This window comes from Zootoca vivipara, chromosome 2 (assembly GCF_963506605.1).
Source record: "Zootoca vivipara chromosome 2, rZooViv1.1, whole genome shotgun sequence".
Lineage (NCBI taxonomy): Eukaryota > Metazoa > Chordata > Lepidosauria > Squamata > Lacertidae > Zootoca > Zootoca vivipara.
In genome coordinates, this window is record NC_083277.1 from 76,264,222 (window position 1) to 76,285,606 (window position 21,385).

Genomic DNA, 21,385 nt, shown 5'->3' on the forward strand with positions numbered 1-21,385 from the left:
AATACACACCCCATGAAGAAACCTTAAGCACAATGCAAGTAATTACATATCTCTCAGCAGCATAATCCTTTTATGCAGGTCAGTATCATATAGACAGTTTGATGGGCTTGTAGGGGGATCTAGCTTGCATGTGCTTCTGCTCAGAGCAATTATATATTGACTAATTAAATTATTCAGCTGCCTGCATTGTCAAAAGCTGCCCTTTCCCTTTTAATTGCTTTGGATAAGCAAACAGGTACGACATAAAGAGGATTTCAGTCTGATTGTTAATTTTTTCAGAAGAAACATTTAATCTATGTGCAATAAAACATGAAAGTATACCCTGCACTACAAAGAGAAACCAGTCAGTAAAACAAAGCTCCATGAAAAGAGAAATATTTTTATTTTATTTATTTATTTTGCATGCTTCAATGTAGCTCAGTATGTATTCTGCTCAGGTATACAGAATATCCAGCAACCATGTCTCCAGCGGTTGTCAACACAACCCAGTACACTGTAAAATACGTCTAATGACTATGTGCATTTATATGTCAACAAGGAACAAGCTTTGGACTTCTGGCTCACTGCCAACTTAGCCCAAGGTGCTGTAAAATCTGGCCTCTTCAGAATTAAGGACCAACTCTGTCAGCATTTATTGCCCTACCCATTATTTACTACTCTGTACAATGAGCAGAGTCACTGGAATTAGAGAGATGTCTTGGAAAGTTTTCCAGAACAACCATTAGTAAGAAGCACGCTCCTTAGCAGCGAACACAAGCAGCATAGGGCTTTAATGGTGGTAGGGGTGAAGAGCAACGTTAGGCAGAAGTTCACAATTGTAGCTGTGCTCTGACAAGGTTGGATATGTTACTATTTGGTGCTAGTATGCTCAGCAAATACTAGGAGTATATGCAAAAAGAAAAAAATAGAAAAGCACAAAAAAGGGGAAGAGAACGCCCATGGGTGCAGAAAGAAAGAAAATAAAAATGTGTTAATCATTATTTTAAAGAAGAAAATAAATTCAGTATGCACACATTTCTAGTTATGCTCTTCAAGAAACTTTAAATCAGTAAAATACATTTTCTAAACTTGACTACTTTTGGAGAATGACCTTAGGACTGTATATTTAACTTAATAGCCTTTTCATTAGCAAAATCAGGAAGAATATATATGCATATATCCTTACCAAGCATTCAACCAAGTTCTTCTGAATTCCTCTTTGTAATTTTATAGCAGCAAGAATAGAAACAAACACCAGTTCAATTAATGATGTTTTCCTGTACCTGTGGTGGATTCTCCTTTACCACCACCACTTTTTCATGCAGGAGTAAATATGAGCCAGCATTCTTTCCCTTCCTTGGTAAGTAGGTTGGCCTGGAAACAAGACCTATGGGCCACTGGAATAAAGAGTGAATTAAGCTGGGTGCACTGGGAGCGAGAACAGGAACAAGTCCCAAGAATTTCAATGTGACTATCTGCAGGTTAAGTGAGTGGAGCATTGCAGTCTTAGAGAGGTCTCAGCTGTTATCCTATGCTTGTTCTCATAGCTGCCCAGACGGTGATGAGGACTCATGACAGAGCCTTCTCAGTGGTGGTTCCCCGTTTGTGGAATGCCTTCCCTGGTCAGATGCATCTGCTTCCCTCATGGTTAGCATTACTGCAGAATTTTAAAACATTCCTGTTCACCCAAGCATTTTGTGGCTGACACTGTAATACCTTAAAAGTATTAGCTCCGAGGGTATGCAACTATTTTAAAAATATTTTAAATTGTTTTTAGTATATGTATATATATATTTTTTTAAAAAACCAGGTTATTATTTTGTTTTTAATGGTGTTGTTTTACTGTACTTTGTTGTTTGCTGCCCTCAGCTCCTATGGTGAGAACGGAAGGAAAAATATAAGAAATAAAATAATGAAATAGCACTGAGTAGTATACCGGTAGCTTAGTTCTGAGGCTACTGAAATGACATATAGGACAGGGCCGGGGAGAAGGTAGATGCAGGTCTCCTGTTAGATCTCTGAGTGATTTGCTGTACATCAGTAAGTTTCCAACTCTTAGTTGTCCAAGAGCAAGAAGAAAACCTTTCCTCCTAAATTAGGCTACAAATATGAATGGACTTGTATGAAAGGACTGTGAGCGCAAAAGAGTCAGATGGACCAGGCAAGTGGCCCACCTTGTCCAGCATCCTGTTTTCACAGTGGCCACCTATGGAAAACCCGTAAGCGGTTTCCAGCAGCTGTATTCAGAAGCATACTGCTTCCAACAGCAGAGATGGAACACGGCCATTAGGGTTGGGAGCCACTGCTAACCCCCATGAAGTTGTCTAATCCTCTTTTAAAATCATCCAACTTGGTGGCCACCCACCACTGCCTCTAGTCAGAGTGAATTCTAAAGTTCAACTACAGGCAACCCCCGCATATCGGTGGAGCGGGTGTAAGCCCACCTCGTCCTGCCCCCTTTACTGGCCACTTCTGGGTTGCAGGCAACAACCATTTTACGCCTGCTGAACAAGTGCAAAATGGTTGTTGCCTGTATGTGCTTTTGTCCGTCCTGAATCTTCCAACTTTGAATTTCATTGGATGCCCATGAGTTCTAATGTTATAAGACAGATTTCTTTTCTCTATCTACTTTCTCCATGCCACTTCTAGCATGTTGCATCGGTTCAATTTTGGTTCTGTAAACAAATTTGTAAGGCTTAGAGGCACTTGGTTGTTTGTTTTTAATTCTAAATCTACGGTATGTCTTTTGCACCTGGCTCTGGCTGGTAGATCTTGGAGTTCTAGAACAAAACAAAACAGATCAGACAAGCTTGAAACCTGTCTATGCCTGGTCCAGGGCATACAAATTACATGTGGCTGCTGGCTGGCCCAAAGCAGCATGTATGATTTTTCTCTCTCTCTCTGACTATTGTGTTCCCTTTTCATGTTATTGATTGAGAGGAGCGAATGACAGCTGCTGTGCAAATTCCACACCCAAGAACCACAATGTGTCAGCTCAGCAAGCCTTTCAAAAGGAGTTAGTGGGATGGGAAGTAGGGTGGGTGGGTGGGTGGGCAGAAGGCATTGTGCTGAGGTAATGGGAGAGTCTGTAGAGCAGCATTACCTGCAGATTTAGCTTTCACATCAACTTCAGGAACAAAGTGCCCAGCAGGTCTACCCAAATGTTCCATTTCCCCATGAACATGGAGATCTTCTGTTCATGCCGCACAGCAAGCCGGCTAATATCACACCTGATTGCTTTTGACTTACCCCAGTAACAGATGCTTGTTCCTGGCCAAGTGAGCCGGCGGGATGCGAACCCCCACTTGGAAGAGTAGATTGGCTGGTTTAGCTCCCACATCTCTGGTGCGTAGGTGGGGATTACTACCTCATCTGTGGCGGGCGGGCGGGGCGGGGGCACTGGCAAGGGGTTGCAAGAACCAAGCAAAGGCTTTAACGTTTGAATGTGCATGCTGAGTCGACCTGTTCAGCCGAAGTGAAGGAAAAAGAACCTCAACTTGCCGAAGCGTCATTAACGTGGTTATATAGCATAGCATTATTTCTGCCCTCTTATTTCTGTGTCTAGTCCAAAGAAGCGGGAGGCCAAAGGAAGTCCTTGAATAGGGGCAGCAATTTAAAGGCCGCACACTGAATGGGCTGAAGAGGAAACTGAAGTAAAAGGGGGGGGGGAGTGGGGTTGTACTTGTACTCCTCCTCGGGTTTCTCTCCGCGTCAATTACAGCCGTGCTCTGGAATACACGAAGCAATAAGAAGCGGGACCGAGTTTTCTTTAGTGGTGGTGGGGAGCATGCGCAAAATCCACCCCCCCCCGCTCTCAGCAACAGGTAACCACCTCAAGCTCCGGATCAGGTAGCATGATCCGTGGCTTAAGCCCCGCCACATCAAGTGAGGGTTAAGGGAAGAAGGATATAGAAATGAAGTCCTCCCCGCCCGCCACCGACCAAAATGTAAAAGGGCCTTCACTGCTTAATGCTTAACACAGGACACGGGCCCGGGGGGCGGCGAGCCTTTTAAGCGAGCTCAACGCACCGCCTCACTTGCGAGCGCGACTCTCGGCCCGCGCGAACCCTTCCTCTCCCTCGGCGTCTCTCCCAGAACGAAGCCCGCGAAAGCGGCGGCGTCGCGGCAGCCGCTCCCCTCCTCTTCCTGCGCCGCGCCTCCGCCGAAGCCCAACCCAGCCGAGCCTCCCGCTGCCGGGGCTCCTCCCATTCCCAACCGGCGGGCTCCAGGCCCCGCCCTGCCGCCCGGCTCGGCTGGCTCCTGACTGCTGCTCGTGGTGGCTGTTGCCGCATGCTGTTTCGTGCCGTTGCCGGAGGAGCTGGAAGATGGCGGAGTCGGGGCCGGACTGCAGCGCGCTTCTGGACGAAGAGCTCTCCTCCTTCGTCTTCAACTATCTCGCCGACAGCCAGGTACGGGCTCCGGGCGCTGCAGCCCAGCCTCCTCCAGGCGCACTCCCGGCCGGTCTGGTTCTCGCAATCTCCGAACAGGGGCAGCGGGGGCTCCCGTGCACGGCGGAGACAGGGGACCGGGGGGCGCTGAGTCTGGAGCAGAGGGAGACTGGTGTCTCGGCGTGCAGGGACCCCAGAGCCACCGTGCACCGGCATCTCTCTCTCTCTCTCTCTACCCCCCCCCAAATGCCGTGTAAAACTGTAAATGGGACTCAGATCTGTTACATTTCAAGGAATCGCGGGGGGGGGGTAATAGATCCCGGATCTGTCATGCACCACGAAAAATGGGGGACGCGGGACCCAGACCCGTCATGTACCGGGGAGCTCGAAACGCAAAGATTTCCGTTCTGGCATGCACTTGGGTTTGGGGATCACAAGGACGCCGCATCCACTCTGCATAGAATTTAGGGCTCCGGGAAGGAACCGGGGTGTGTGTGCGCGCTCGCGCTCGCTCGCTCAGACACAACTTGGAAGCCTGGGACATAAGACCCCACAGAACAGCCGTGCACAAGAGTGGGGAGGCGGGCGGGAAAAGCATTATAGCCTACTTAGATCTACGAGGCACTTTGCATATTTCAGAGAGCGGGAAATGCGTGTGTGTAAGGACTTTTGATTTCTCTGTAGCGAATCCCTTCCTTGTTCCGCTTCATGCCCCGACAGCGGAAAATGGAACAGAGCTAGATGCACGGCTGTTCTGACAGATTCCAGCGCGCGGAGCCTGGATCTGTGCGGCTCTATGAGCCGGGATTCCTCCAGACACCAGACAGAATGGAGGAGCGTGGGGAGGGAGCTTGCAGATGGAGCACAGCCCCGGCTGAGTAGCAAAAGCAGCCGATTGCCCTGGAGGGCGGCGTGTGCTGCTCCTCTCCATGCAGCACTTACAGAGGATCCGGCGGAAGGAAGACGTAGTGTGTTCCTACGGCGAAGCTTCAGTTGCGGGTAGCCCACCCCCCAACCCCCGCTTATTGCTGGGGAATGAACAGAAGAAACTCGAGCAGCCGGAACACTTTTCAGCACCACTGGCACGTGGACTAGTGGGTCACGCTGCTCTGCCGCTGCCCCAGATAACAAGCAAGCTGCCTGGCTTTTGCAGCGTCTCCCGGTTGGAGCTGCAGAGCCTCCCTCCCCTCTCTGCAAAATAAAAATAAAGAATTGCCTACAATTTTCTCTTCGGGGTTATTTTTTCTCCTGGATGTTGTTAGGACGAGAGAGGTTGGGGTGCAATGAACGGGACAGTAAAGAGCCGTTATTCTTTCCAGTGTGTATTTAATTCACACACCCCTCTTTCTCCCGGCATGTTCTCTGGAAGTGCGGCTGTTGCTTTCCTCCCCTTTCTACAATGTATGAAGGCAGGACTCAGCAGTTCAGCTTGACTGTGGGGCAGCTGGAATAAATGGGTGCTGGATTTCCCCCCCCCCTCCCGTTGCGCTGTCCTTGAGATTTGCTGGTGGGAGCTCTAATTTCTTGGTTGCGCGCGTGAGTCATGTGGGTTGCTCGCTATATACCTGCAGCTTTGGAGTGGGGGCGAGAGAAGAAGCGCGCGCGCGCTGGAATGGAGGGGGGGGGTCTGAGTTGCTACAAATAAGCAACTTTGCAGATCCCTGTCTCTTTGGACTGGGCTACATGTTAAAATCAGATTAAGGGTTTCTTGGCAGCCGTCGGCTGATCACGAGCGGGTGCCTGCTGGAAAGGCAGCCGGCTGCATTCTTTTCCATGGGGAGGAGTGAGCGAGGGACTGTGGAGCCGATATGCTGCGAGACCATCATGCACCTCTCAAGCCAGGAGCCTGTTGCAATCGCAAAGAGTTTTCCATGGTTACGATTCCACTACCTCCCGTTGCCCTCCTGTTTTTTGTTTTGCTCTCTCCTCATAAAGATTACTAAACGGCTTTGATTTGGGACATGGCACATTCCTCCCCCACTCCCTTCGCTTCCTTGAGTTTATTCATTTAAGGAGAACAGAGCGAAGTCTGCTGTGTTTGGGCTCCAAACAAGCAGCAGTGCCCTGCTCTCGATCATCCTGATTTTCCCCTAGCCTCTTGTGTGTTTATGTGCCAGACAGAACTAGGCTGGACCTGCTCCAGCCCAGACTCGTGTAGTTTGAGCACCTCCGTTCCAGAGCCAGTGCTAGAGCTTACCGGTTTGTCATGGGACATGTTGGCAAGGGGAATTTTTCTAAGAATCAAGTAGGAGATGCTGACAGCTTGTTTAAAGAACTAAGGGCAGAATATTTTGTAAGCAGGGTCTGTCTGCTCCACCACCACTGTGCAAAAATTTATTTATGGGATGTTGGGGGGATTAGGAAACTGCTGGATCAATAAAACACTTGTTTGCTTCTGAGAGGAGTGGGGGGAAAACCTTGGGAGAAAATGTTATGGGGAGTGTATAAAATACTCTGGTTGCCTTTCTCTATATCTCTCCATATTGAAAAAGCAGAACCTAAAGTATTGCTTACTTTGTGGGGGTCAGGAGAAGTGAGACATCTCGCCTCATAAAAAAATATTTGCAAATGTAATTGGAGGGAGGCATGCCCTTGTTTATTGGGCATGAATAGACACGCGAGTGAAAATGTCCAGAAATATCTTCACCAACTCTGTTGTGTGAGCAGCTATCCATACATAGGCAGCATTGTTGCTAATATATGATATATAAACTGATTACATTCATAATACTTGGTGGTGGGCTGATCTTTGCTTGCTGCTGTTGGTCCCACTGTATTGGTTGGAAGGGCATTTATCTTTGGATTACTCTTTCTCCTCTGCATGCATGCAAGGGTTAAAGTCTGGAGTAAATCAGAGTGGCATGTGATTGCCTTGAAAAGGAAAAAGTTGTAAGTGTGCTTTGTACTTCCACCTTAACCTCTGATGAAACAGCAGCAAAGGCTCCAGCCTTGGCTTCTGTCACATGCTTCTTTTGTAACTATAAGCGGGAGGTGGTTCCTAGGCTTGCCTCTGACGTCTCTTCCCATTACTACTCAACAGTACTAGCCTCTTCTTACAGCTGGGCTGCTGAGTTCTCAATGAAATCTAAAAGCTGATTCTGCAAAGCCCCCTATGTTCCAACACAGGATCAGATTATTCTTAAGAGGCTAAAATGTCAGGAGGCTATGGGATAATGAATATTATCCATTTCTTTCAGAGACCCTGAAGGATTTCAGCTCTTGTCATCATATATTATGGAGAACCCCCTTCCCCCTTCCTCTCTTTGCAGCAGCATTGCAGAAATTCATGTCATGATGCTATGAATTTCATTGTACAGGTAAATCAGAGCCCGGTCCAAGCACAACTAAAGGCATCTTGAGAAAAAGGTGCAATGAAATGTTAACCTGATTTGCCTTGGTTTTATATTCACATTGATAGCTGTTATGTATTGAGGGAAAGGATGTTTCACAAAACGACTGCATTGCAACAGATAGAGATTAAAGGCCTTTTCTTCTGCAGTCTGATTTTTCATCAAAACGGAGTTATTGTGCAGCAGTATGAAATGTATGATTTATGTGCAAGGCAGCATGATGCATTCTGAGCTACTTATTTCAAGTTTGTGGCCATTGTTGTTAATTCACCAGGCGTTGGAAGGTATCAGGAGTTACTAGCATATACTTTTCTGCCTCTGTAGACGAGCAAGAAAGCAGTTAGACTTTTCTGTTTTTTCATTTGTTGAAGGAAAAATAACCATCATGATAACACAGGCCGCTGGCTTCAAGCTTCCCGGGGCAATATTTCCACTTGATTTTCTCAGCATCTTGTTAACAGCTCAATTAATTAATGGTTGGAGATGTAAACTGTTATTGACCAAAACAAAATGGTTTGTCTTCTTTCAGACACATGCATACTTCCATCTATTTCATAGATCTGCATAATGATCCTTTTGGCTGACAAGAGCTATTGCTTTGAATGCCTGTTTCTCTACCCGTTAAATAGGGGGAAAGCATGGGTATTGTTTTCCTTGACAGTACAAGGGAGAGGTTTCTTGGTAGAACAACATGCAAGTGTCCTTTGAGTACCTGGCCAGCACACTCTGTTTGAAGAGGTGAACTCTATATTTTGCCCTGCTGCACATCCACTGTCTTGTGAACCTCAGTGGCGTAATGGAGAGAAGAGGAGTGGTAGGATAGTTCTCACTTACCTGATTCAGGTTTTACTGTCTTGAACGGACATTTAGTGAAGCCATCACACCACCACCTCAGGGATGCTCAAACGCTGCATAGACTTGTTCACACCAACATTTGTGACCAACATACATGACCTTGGTCATTTGTGGGTGATGATGGTAGCCTTGTTTGTTTTTGTTGTTTGCATGTTTATTTCACATGGAAATGATAAGCTTCTTTTTTATTAACACTGCTTTATTTGCTTTGGTAAGTGTCAGCAATGGATTGAAACAGAGAGATGAATTATATAGTCAGAAGAATTGTGCATTTAGAGTCCTTTCTAAACTGTATCGCTTTAGATTGCAGGCAATGGGTCGCATTTCTGAATATCCCTCATTCCAAAAATGCTCTGCCTTCAAAAAAAAGGAAAAAAAGAAAGAGCTGGCATGTCAATGTTTTCTCATAGCCTTCTCCCTGACAAACTAACTTTGGACAAAGTGGGAAACTTTCCATCCTCACCTGCATTCTGAAATGGTATAATGAACCATTGGTATAATGGTATAATGAGCCTTCTGAGTGGCCTAAGGAAACAATTCTACACAGATTTACATGGATGTGTATTCTTGTGCAATCAAAGGGATTTGTTTCTAATTGTATGTGTGTGGGCTTGAGTGCATGGCAGAAATCATGTTGATATGAGAAGGCAAGAGGTTAGGATACATAAGCTCTGGAAATAATGTATTTTTTGTGGCATTATATTTTAAGTGAAACGTGATCTAAATTGCTTTTCCTGTACAGATCCCACTCAAAAAGGTGTGAATTTAGTGCCAGACAGCTATGTAGACTGGACTCCCGGCTTATTCACAGTGTAGGCAGCAGCCAGGAGTAATTTTTCACCATAGACACAGCCATTCCAGACCTTTCTAACCCATGATTCCCCAGAGGAATAATACTGGGTAGTTTTCATTGAGTTTTTGCTTCTGGGCCTTTCTGCTGAGAGAAAAGCACCAAATATGGCACATAGTCCAGATAGCTTTTGGTTAAGAGCTGATTGACACAAATGACATACTACACACTGTATTTATAGTCTGGAGTATGCAACTACAGTGACTGACAGTTTCATAGACTCATAGATCCAGAAGCACATCGTATGTAACTTCTTGAAATCTGGACAGTGATGCACGCAGTTGTACTTGACTGCCTGCATTAGTGTCTATCAACTGACAACTGTTCTCTAGGGAGCCACAGACACATTGACTTAGAAACCAATACATGGGGCTAAATAGGGGGAAAGCGAAGCACAAGGAACATTCACATAAGGTAGCTGGCCACAGACAACAGATCGAGTGGGGAAAATCCACCTGCATGTTTTTGGTTCTGTGGCTTCAATCCACACAGTGGCAACTCTCCTATAGCACTTAAATTCCTTGTGTTTGCCTGGCAGAATAAGGTGGTTTTTCTGGCAGTTGTGGGTGTGTGGAGAAGCATTCTAAGCCACTCAAAATGTCAGCCAGCCAGCCAGTCTCAGAGTTAGCTCTTGGCACTGCTGTTTGTGGCAGACATTCATGGCAGTGAATGGCTTTTCCCTTATTCTTGGCAAATTGGGTTCTCTATGGAATATGTCACACCTGCTCGAAGGGACTGTTGGGGTATAGTGTAGTGCTGCTAACACTGAGGAGGATCCATTAGTTCTTCTGCAGCTTTATAAGCAGGTGATTCTGAGTACAGTATTTTCCATTGCCAAAACACGCCACTTCCAAGATTGTATTGAGCCAATCCTATCTTAATGTTTTTGTACAGGTAGTTGATTTTCGGCAGTCATCTCATGAACTCATACATGTGGACTACATATGTCAGAGTGGGTCCTCAGAGACGAAAGGGGCCTTGAATATTTGGCCCAGGAGTGGATAAAATTGATCATGAGCATTGTCTTACTCAAGGTCTAAAGGAGGCATCCCCTCCAGATGTTTTGGCCTACAACTCCCATGATCCCTAGCTAACAGGACCAGTGGTCAGGGAAGATGGGAATTGTAGTCCAAAACATCTGGAGGGCCGAAGTTTGGGGATGCCTGGTCTAAAGTTTCTTTCAATTCACCTTCATACTGCTACACGAGTAGGACCTGGGTGTTGCACAGATGTCCACCTTTTCATAGGTCCCTTTATTTCATTATTTAGTGTATTTCCAAAGAGAGATCAGTTTTTTTTACATGCTGCAGATGATGGAGGAATAGGTAAGAAGCAAGAGGAGTTGGAGGCTATGTTGTGCAAAGGCCTTGTTACCGTTTTGCAGAATCATGATATATTTGGCAGAATCCCAGACTACATTTTAATGGATGCTCTGTAAATTTAAGATAGGAATGCTTGTATTTCTCTAAAGTAGGGCCTCCAGATCTATTTGACCTTTGGATGCTATTGGACTGTCAACTCTCTCTAGCCATCATGACCAGTGATGATGGGTGTTGTAGCTCTGCAACATCTGGAGGGTCACAGAGTAGCTACCCCAGCTCCAAAGCCAGTTGCAGATCTTCACTCTCTCCTCTATTTTAGTGAAAGTCTACTGCTTTCCATGTACTGGATTGGGAAGCTGAAGGAGCTGAGCATGCTCTCAAAACTGCTGTACCAAATCATTGTTAAGAGATGCATGAAGTAAGAGGTGGTGTGTAGTAGGAGGATTTGTCAGCTCCCTGTGTACTATATTGGGAGGAGGTAAAGCATTGACAATGTTGAAATGATAGCTCTCCTACAATCCTGTTGAGACTGGACAGTGCTATGTGTTTTTATTTTGGTGCTCAGGGGAGCAATAAAAGATGGCTTAACGTAAAATATGAGCCTCCAGCCTTGGCAGTAACATGAGTGGAGGGCCATTTTCTTTTAATTAAGATATTTTCCCATTTCCTCCCTATCCCCCTGCCTACCATGTTGCCTCTGAAAATTATGAATGTGCTGCCTGCAGTTCAGCCAATGAGAAGCCTGGGAAAGGAGACTTTCTTGCAAGTAAACCCCCTAGGTTAGACAGCTCAGATTCTCTTTCAGATTGTGTGTGTGAGAGAGATGTTATACTGCTACTGCCACTTCACCTTTCTTTGTTCTAAAGCTTCATTCCTAAGCACTAAAAAGCAAATCCCATTGAAATCAGTTGGACCTACGTCTGAGTCAGGAAACAGTCAGGAATAGAGCACAAGAGTTCAGAATTGCAGTTATGTAGGACTGAGGATCCATTGGGAAACTGCCATTAATAGCAAAATGAAAGAATTACACTGGAGTGGATTATGTTGCATGGAGTAAAATTGTATTTACTTCAGGTAAATACAGTGGTACCTTGGTTCTCAAACTTAATCATTCCAGAAGTCCGTTCCAAAACCAAAGCGTTCCAAAACCAAGGCGTGCTTCCCCATAGAAAGTAATGCAAAACAGATTAATCAGTTCCAGACTTTTAAAAACAACCCCTAAAATAGCAATTTAACATGAATTTTACTATCTAATGAGGCCATTGATTCATAAAACAAAAGCAATAATCAATGTACTGTACTATAAAATAAATAAGACAGTATTGTAGATGATGAAAATTTATATTAATTTTTTTTTCTTACCTACACTGATGATAGTCATTGTTCGGATGGGAGGCTTTTATCCATTTACACAGTCACACAATCAATCAATCAATCAATCAATCAGTAGCTTAACTGGGTTCCACACAGTCATAAAAATGAATTAACTGAAAAAGCCTCAAAAACGCAAAAGAAATAGCAAAAACAAAAGCACCAAACTTAATTCGTTCTGGAAGTCTGTTTGACTTCCGAAATGTTCGAAAACCAAGGTGCAGCTTCTGATTGGTGCAGGCGCCCCGGAAACAATAGCCGACAGCTGCATCAGATGTTCGGCTTCCGAAAACGTTCGAAAACCGGAACACATACTTCCGAGTTTTCGGTGTTTGGGAACCAAGGCGTTTGAGAACCAAGGTACCACTGTATGCACAAGTTCAAGCTAGGCAGGCTCTCAAGGTGGCCTTGTGTCTCTGCCACCAAGGGCACCCTTTTTACTTGCCAACCGTCAAAGAAGTTTCTTATCAGGTACCCTTCTGAAGTCTTTGGGACTATATGCAAGTATGTGAGAGTGTGTTATTGTTGACCAAAAATATACGTGCCAGGGAGGGGTAACCACTTCTGAACTCATAGTGCTTCCTTTTGAGTAAACATGCCAGAGGGGATTGGGCTGTAAAGCCCTGAAGGGCACCTTCAAATATTTTGCTGATATGTATGGAGCCTCCAGGAAATACCTGGTTGCCATTATGGTCTCTGTGTGATTAAGAAAGGATTGTAACTTTTTGTATAACAGCTCCCCTTCTGTCTAGTGAATCCCTTTGCACTGGATTAACAATGGTGTGTGAGAATTCATTTATTGTCTTCTTTTTTGAAATATTTCTTGGTTTTTTTTAATAGGATAAATAAATACATAAGCAGAGGAAGTTATCTGTTCAATAAAATATGATGATACAATTGCATCACACCATTATCCCCCCCTCACTCATCAAGCAAACATTCTAATTAATTCAAGTGGGCCCCCACAGATAAAATGAGGCATCCAATGTATTTCATCAAATTGTTTCTTGTCAGTGACCATCATCTAGCTTTCAGTGCCCAGGCCAAGAGGAAAGCCAAACAAACACATGACCGAAAAAAAACAATCTGAGATGTTCTTGTAACCTGCTGTATAGAAATAATATATATTAAATTCAAATAAGCTGGAAGTGAATTTTCTAAATATTTTCCCCTGTTAACCAGGCATAAGTAGAAGGCTAAATATAGAGAACATAACTCAAGTAAATGGTTAAAAATACCAGCATCATAATAACAACTAGATAAAGTGCCCTCCCTCCTCCACAATTCTACCCTTGTAACCTGCTTCTGCCACATACCACCATTGCTCCAACAAGAGGACTTAGAACTAATTTGTTGTTGTTTAGTCGTGTCTGACTTTTCGTGACCCCATGGACCAGAGCACGCCAGGCACTCCTGTCTTCCACTGCCTCCCGCAGTTTGGTCAAACTCATGTTGGTAGCTTCGAGAACACTGTCCAACCATCTCGTCCTCTGTCGTCCCCTTCTCCTAGTGCCCTCAATCTTTCCCAACATCAGGGGCTTTTCCAGGGAGTCTTCTCTTCTCATGAGGTGGCCAAAGTATTGGAGCCTCAGCTTCATGACCTGTCCTTCCAGTGAGCACTCAGGGCCGATTTCCTTCAGAATGGATTAGAACTAATACATGAGAACCAATACCAGTTTGACTGCAAGTGGCCCAGAGTTGTATTAAAAACACTTTAAAATATATAGGGAAAAACTATAGGTATGCATCAAGTCGCAAAATTAGCACCAAAATCTTATCAGAGTAGCAAGTGGATTGCCTCCATGTGCATCATAGAAGCATCCAGGTGAGGTTGTCTTAACTTCTAATCTAGTCCAACTAGAATGGTGTGAAAGCCATAAACAATGGAGCAACAGTTAGACATGTAGTAACATAGCAGGATATAAGGAAAAGAGCTGCTGCAAGCCACCACAGAGGATAAAACTCCCTTCTAAGAGACAGAGAGAGACCAACTGGTTGCATCAAACAGTAGATGATACTGGACTGGATGGACCACTGGGACTAAAAATATATGACAGCTTCATATGTTCTTGATTATCCTTTTAAATGTGGTGTTAAATGTGGTTAATGCCGGAAATTCCATGGGAGAATAAAATAGCTCAATGAATTGGCCTTCAGTTGGGTCCCTTTCTGCTGATCAAGAGAGATTTTAGCTGCAACTAGGCTAAATTTCAAATTTTACCTTTTTTGGGTGGCAGCTATTGATTCTCCTGGAATTCAAGCATTTCACAGTGAAAGGGAAAGGAAAATAGAACCTCCAGCCATGCTGAAAACTTACTAGCTGGAATGTGTACTTTAGGCATGAGGGCAGATTCCTTTTGGTTAATCATTGTGGTCTTGATTAGCTGACTTGCCAAGGGCAAATGATGCCTTCTATAGGAAGGCCGAAGTCACCTGCCTAGGCAAAAGTCACTCACAGTGCCCTTTCATGGCTCCTATTCATTTCAGTGGGGCTTGTGCAGGAGAACTGTCTGGTGGATTATGCCCTAGGAGAATAACTGTGGAAAGTCTTTCCATGAACTGGTTGGAATGTGTCGCATTTCCTTTATGCACAGCTTAATCCTGTGCTGCCAATCTCAGTACACCAGCAGCAGCATTTGCAAAAGAAAGAAAGAAAAACACATATTAATTTAAAATATTAATAGTCAGATAACAAAGTGCCAGATTACCTATCCTGGTCCTTAAAGGCTTTCCCACGGCACTGTCATTCTTGCCTGACCACAGTTATTGCAAGGAGGTGGAGATGATCGGTAGGTTATTTTGTGTGAAATCATTTGCAGCTTTCCTGTCAAACTCAGCACATGGGAATTGCTCTGTGAAGTAACAGAGACCCCAGGAGTAATGTTGCAGGGTGTTCCCAACTGCCTGCACTTGACAGAAAATGAGCCACCACAGACTCTGCCAACTATGGCTGCAGACAACAGATTCAAATCCCAAAGAATGGACTGCAGGGTTTCTTGTCTGATGGAGTGGTTGGTGAAACCACTCCTAGCTTTTGACTCTAAATGATATCCTGGGCACAGTGATAAGCTCTGAAGCATCTCAAGTCCGTAAATGTAAATGATTAATGGAGACTGAAATTCATCAATGAATGCATACTTCTGTCCTGTCTTCCCCCCTGCTGTCACTGCCCCAGCTGTAGGGCCATACTAGATATTTTAAGAAATACAAAGCTGGTTGACAGTTGCCCCTTTAGCTTGCAGTATTTGTTTTAAAAAGCTCCAGTGATGGAGATTCATTTTCTCCTCATGAGAATTGGTGCCAACAACACACATTCAACTGCTGTGACATTATACAAGCAGGGTGAGATTCGGTGTCAGAATCAGAAAATGAACTTTGTATTTTCTTATAGATAAGTTTTTGAGTTTTTGCAGGTCAGAGGTGGGCAGAAGTTAGATCACTGGGAGACTTGCAGTAGAATGACAAGAGTTTCCAAGATAGTAGCAACTACAAAAGGCTTTCCCTTGCTGAAATGAAGAAAACTAACTGTGGGGTGAGGGTGGGGACATGTATGTGGAAGGGCTGTGTGCCTAGTCAGTTCTGGCACTGAAAACCGATTCCTGGACTCTGAATGTTCTCAGAGGCACCCTCTTCTTTATTTCTATCTCTTTTGCATGTGACTCTGGTTCTGCTAAAAACAAAATAGAACTGACAGTCATGAAGTCAGCCTACCCCTATTCTAAGCTATCTCTTACTTGCAGTCAGCAGTAAACAATCTGGCCAGTCAGGTGAATGATGTAATGTTTGGTACAGGTATCAGTATTGGTGCTCAAAAAAGCAACATCTGAAGAGTTCTATCTTGGGGTTGCAAGAACATTAATGCCATGTCCAGGTCAATGCAAGACTGTCAGGTTTCAGAACTGCAAGAAAACCACTTATTTTTCAACTTCACTCCCCTTTCCCCTCCCAAAGTGTGGCTTAGAGATAGGATGATCGCTGGCTGGAGAATCCATTTCTGAAGTGGGTTTAGCAAAGAAGACGCTGGTGAAACAACAGTGTGAATGAGGTTTGTTTGGCTAACATCCAAGCTAGCTTGGATGGACTTTGTCCCAGTTCGGAATCTGAATAAATCAGCAACCACCAAGGTAGAAGTGGATGGTTGTCTGCGGGTTGATTGGATTTATTCTACGCTAGCAGTTCTTGTGGTATAAATGCTAGGAAGTGGCACCACTTATCTAAGTTAGTGATAACATGCAGGAGACATTAGTGTTGATTCATCTGCACCCCACCCCTTCTGCAAACCTTAGCTGTAGATTGAGTTCATTATGTGTTGCAATTATATTTCATTTAATGTTGGGGCATATGATGGAATGGTGGCGGGGCAGGTATGTATGCACATTGAAAGCTAGCCAACTGCTCATCTATAAGGATGTAAGAAAAGCCCTGCTGGATAAGACCAAAGGCCTATCTAGTCCAGCATCCTGCTTCCCATAGTGGTCAACCTTTGAAAAGCCCACAAGCAAGGCATGAGGGCAAAAGTCTTCTTTCCATATAGTTCCCCAATAATTTGGGTTTTCGGAGATATGGTGCCTCTGTTCCATCATGACTAGTCCCCATTAGCAACCTCACCCTCTATGAATTTCTAATCCTCCTTTAAAAAGCCATCTAAGTAGGTGGCAATCACCACATACTGGAGAAGCGAATTCTGTTGTTTATCTGTTGTGAATGGTTTGTTTGCAGTGGAGTCTTTCCTAGTGGCAGCCATGGTTTAAATTATTTATTATGGGTGGTTGAGAGAACAACCCCACTATCACTATCACCATCACCATCAGTGCATTTGAACAGAGGGTAAGACTGTTTCATTTATAAGGAAAACTGTTTCCATGCTTGTAGAAGAATAGGAACGCCCTGAAGCAATTTGAGTATCACCCGGAAAGGTCTAAAAGGAAACATTTCAAACATTCCGACCGATTCCTTGTGGTTTAGCTTTCTCCTCTGTCTGCATGTATTACAATAAATTATTCACTACTGTTCCCCTTCCCCTTCAGTCCATTCCTCGTTCAGGTATGTTTGGAGACTTGAACTGAAAGCATCTTCATCTGTTCATTGCTCCTACTTCCGGGACAAGGTTTTAGAGATGTTGGCGTCTCTCTTCCCAATAGCTGCTATGGATAGACTTACTTCACTAGTGATATCATGTTTGAATTTAGTGTTGCCAGAGGGCTCTGCATTACCACAAATTTGTGTGTGTGCCTGAGAGGATCTGTTTACTCACACAGCAAGAGGCAGGGGCACACGGCACAGGCTGTCCGGTAAGCTAACTGCAGCTTCAGGTACACAGTCACTAACTCTCAATCTTATTATGGCATTTGTACCTGGATTTAGCTGTTGTAGCTCACAGTTTCTCTTCCCATCAGTGTTACGTTGCAGTATATTGCCTATTTGTTGGACACACACACACACACACACACACACAGAGAGAGAGAGAGAGAGAGAGAGAGAGAGAGAGAGAGAGAGAGAGAGAGAGAGAGACTGCTCACCAAACTGAGGAACTGGATTCAAGACCATTAGACTTGGAGGAGAACTGGATTAGATTTCCACCTCCATTATTAACTTGGTATGCCACCAAAGGGCAAGCTGGCTGCAGTATTATTAATTTATCTGGGTAGCATGTAGTTACCCTATATTTGCAGCACAGGTTCTCAGTATATGGGTTGATGTCAGTGATATTTGTATTCTCTCACTTGGAGGTCCGTTAGGTGACCCCTGAATCAAGTATAACCAGCCTTCTCCCTATGTCGCAGAGCTTCATAATCTTTGCACTAGTCCCTCCAAACCATCTTTTTTCTTTTCTTTTTATCGTCTGGATTTCTCTAGGACACATCTTTCAGTTGTTCTGGCTTTCAATCCAAAACTCTTCTTCAATCAACTCTTCTTCAATCATCTGGCTTTTACATTACACCACACCTAATTTGAACTGTGCTCATTTTGTTTTTTGGCCCTTAAAGGCCCAGAGCAGGCACCCCAAAACTGCGGCCCTCCAGATGTTTTGGCCTTCAACTCCCATGATCCCTAGCTAACAGGACCAGTGGTCGGGGAAGATGGGAATTGTAGTCCAAAACATCTGGAGGGCCGAAGTTTGGGGATGCCTGGCTCAGAGTATATATATATATATTTTAAAAAAAACCTTTGCAGGATTTTATTGGCACATCTCCTTTTGTCATCCAAGTGTCTCAGGCACTTTGGTTTACCAGAGTGCACTACGATCCACCTTCACTTTTAGAATGCCTGGCCTTGATTTACTTGGAATTGTTCTGTTTATTCTTTTTACCTAACACTGATTAGCATTCAGAGATAGGACTGAAATGAATAGGATAGTAAAACAAACTGTTAGAAAGGTAAACTGCAGTTCTGTGCAGCCCCCATCCTCCCAGAAAATCTACATGTATTTGGAGTCACATAAGCAGCAGTTGCTTTTGTGAACATAAAACAATCATGTTAAATAATACACCTTGCACAACTCTGCCATGTGATTAAAAGCATCCTGCCTTCTTGTGAGCAGGTTCTGTATTCAGCCGGGGTTGCAAAGGAAAGAGTGGTGGTGACACCTCAGAATGATGAATTCCAGGGTACACAGCAGGTGTGACATTTGGGGATGGGAGGAAAACAAGGCAAGGCGCGTGCCCTTCACTGCCCTGATATTTGGTATACCGAGTACATTAAGAATACATTCAGCTCATTTAATGGAGGGTAGGGAGGGAAATCTGCAGTTTGCCCTTTAAAAGCCTGCAATAGAAAGGCAAACCAATGGGTGCTATTTCCATTAGTTAGGGATGGCTTCCCAAGGCTGCTTGTGGCTGTTACGTCCTTCAGCTGTTTGGCTGAATGGTTTAGTGGTAGCAGCAACCGAAAAAGGCCCTCGAAATGCCAGGGAAGGCATACCTGTGAGTGAATGGAGAGTTCCTCTGCTGGTTGGTTGTGACACTGACTTTCGAGTTATTTGTACCCAGCAGCATCACATATCAGTACTATTGAAATACATTGATGTGTTTGCAAAGCATGTAGCTGATTTTGTGCAAATATGTATACACTCAAAGTCTGCAACAGGGCAGTATAATCCCACATCCAGATTAGGCAGGTATGTGTGGAGGGGCTTCTCCATCAGTAGATGAAGCAGGTATGCTGACACTTGAAGTAGGAAGTGCATAACTCATGAAATGGGGAAAGATTCCTGAGTGTTAATCATTAAAGTATTTAAAAACGCTTGTGTGGTTTCAGCTGTAGTCTTTCTCTCAGATAGCATTTCTGTTTGAAGAAATGACATTTACCCAGTATTCAGAAGTGCCATATTTGTTGCTGGGAAAATGCAGTTGTTCCCACCCCCACCTCCACCCCCATTCCTTCCTTAGTGAGCACATTGATTGTGATACAGATCATTGAGTGGAATATATGTTTGCAGGAGGGAAACAAGAACCAACTTGTGCAGTATCCAGCGTTTTACTCTTCTGCTCTTCTGCCCCCCTGCCTCCCTCCTGATCTACATATAAGGTAGTAAAGCAGATGAGGAGGGAGGGAGGAGTGTCCCTTCCTGTGATTCAGTTTGGTCCCTTTGTTCCCTTGGCAGCAATTTTTTTTTTCAAAATACCTGTTGTTCAACGTTCATGATGCATGTGACGTTATTCTCATTTTTGTAATCTGTTGTGACGATGATGATGATGACATGCTGTGCGACTTTATTTTATTGTGTGGCAGATTTGGCCTTAAGGAGTGTTCCTGTGCAATTTATTCCTGCAGTAATTGAAGTTGGCACCAGATCTCTGTGATAAGACAACCCACTGCACCAAGGTGAAACTCACTCTGACTCTCTCTCTCTCTCTCTCTCTCTCTCTCTCTCTCTCTCTCTCTCTCTCTCTCTCTCTCTCTCTGTGTGTGTGTGTGTGTGTGTGTGTAGAGAGAGAGATACCCTCTTTTGTGGTTCAGATACTCTGGCTGAGGCTTTCCTGATTTAGACTCTATTATTTAGCCAAGCTGCTTGAAGTGCGAGCTGATCGGTCTTGTGATTTGGTCTCTGGCTGACTGGAACGTGCACAGGATAAGGCTTGCTCTATATTTTCCACAGGGATGCAGAGGATCCCTTGGTTACTTGACTGTTTAGCTCTGTGGTTTTCCCGTTGTTACCTTTTAAAGGCATCAGTCTGTTAATAAAGGAAAATATGCTCAGAGTTTTGATTCTGCATGTTCTGTTGGCCCCTTGTGGAACATTCTCTCTCTCTCTCTCTCTCTCTCTCTCTCTCTCTCACACACACACACACACACACACACACACACACACACACACACACTCCTCCTTCCCCCCAGTAAAGTATTGCTACATCAGATGTATGAAGTTCTGCCTTTATGTTAAGATTCTTCAGTTGCTTGTTTTCCCATTTATTCATACCCAGCAGCATCACATACCAGTACTATTGAAATACATTGATGTGTTTGCAAAGTATGCAGCTGATTTCTTGTAAATATGTACACACTCAAAGCCAATGAATGCTCAAAACAATCTGGAGAGTTAACCTATGGGAAGGCAGGTTGTACTTCTTCTTCTTCTTCTTTTGCTTGTTTGCATACTTGCTTTTTTGTGAATGACATTTGTATTAGCTTTTTCCCCAGGCTCTTCTCCTTACCCCCAGTGGTCGAGGAACAGACTGCCACAAGTTTATTACTCTTATGATTCCAGAGCTTGAAAGAAAAAATGCTGTGGTACAAGCACTCTATCCACCCATGAATGAGGTTTTGTCCCCTTTTTCTTGTGAACACATGTGAACAATCTAAAGTATTCCATATTTTTAAAAAAACACACATAAAATTACAGGTTCTAATTTGTCCCAGATTCAGCCGTGGCATTTGTTTTTAATGCCAGGAACCAAAGTTGCAACATGAAGGGGAAGTAGAAGGAAGTCCCCCTGCCCTGGGCAGGTACAGAGTGTATTCCCCTTCCCAATGAGTAATTAGAGAGTATCTTCACATACCGTAGCAGGAATTAAGGGGGAAGATTACCAGGCAAGAGGGTGGTATGTCTAGACAGACTTCAGTCCTGGCATCAAGATCCCAGGGCTTTAAAAACCAAACAAAACTCTGGGAATCATGAAGTCTTAGATCCTGCTTTCCTAATTTTTTCTTTCTCCCTATAGCACCTAGTGTTCACTGTGATAGATAAATGCTGGGAATGTACCACCTTTGTCTTATAGCCACCTGGTCTGTCTGGTCATGAAGGCCAAGAAAGTAAGCCTCTGCAGCATT

At 44.2% G+C, this 21,385-nt stretch overlaps 1 protein-coding gene and 1 long non-coding RNA gene across 3 annotated transcripts in view; one reads left to right on the forward strand and one right to left on the reverse strand.

Moving 5' to 3' along the window:
- Positions 1-4,109, reverse strand: part of LOC132591735 (uncharacterized) — a 64,182-nt gene extending 60,073 nt beyond the window's left edge. Inside the window, exon 1 of the long non-coding RNA XR_009557161.1 lies at positions 3,229-4,109. This is a non-coding gene — a long non-coding RNA (uncharacterized LOC132591735). The remainder of the gene's footprint in view (positions 1-3,228) is intronic.
- Positions 4,110-4,211: 102 nt separating this feature from the next.
- PPARGC1B (PPARG coactivator 1 beta) overlaps positions 4,212-21,385 on the forward strand; it is a 102,300-nt gene continuing 85,126 nt past the window's right edge. For both annotated transcript variants that reach the window (XM_035105240.2, XM_035105241.2), the window contains exon 1: positions 4,212-4,388. In XM_035105240.2, coding sequence (XP_034961131.2) covers positions 4,305-4,388 — 84 coding nt within the window. In that variant the 5' untranslated portion in view covers positions 4,212-4,304. The remainder of the gene's footprint in view (positions 4,389-21,385) is intronic.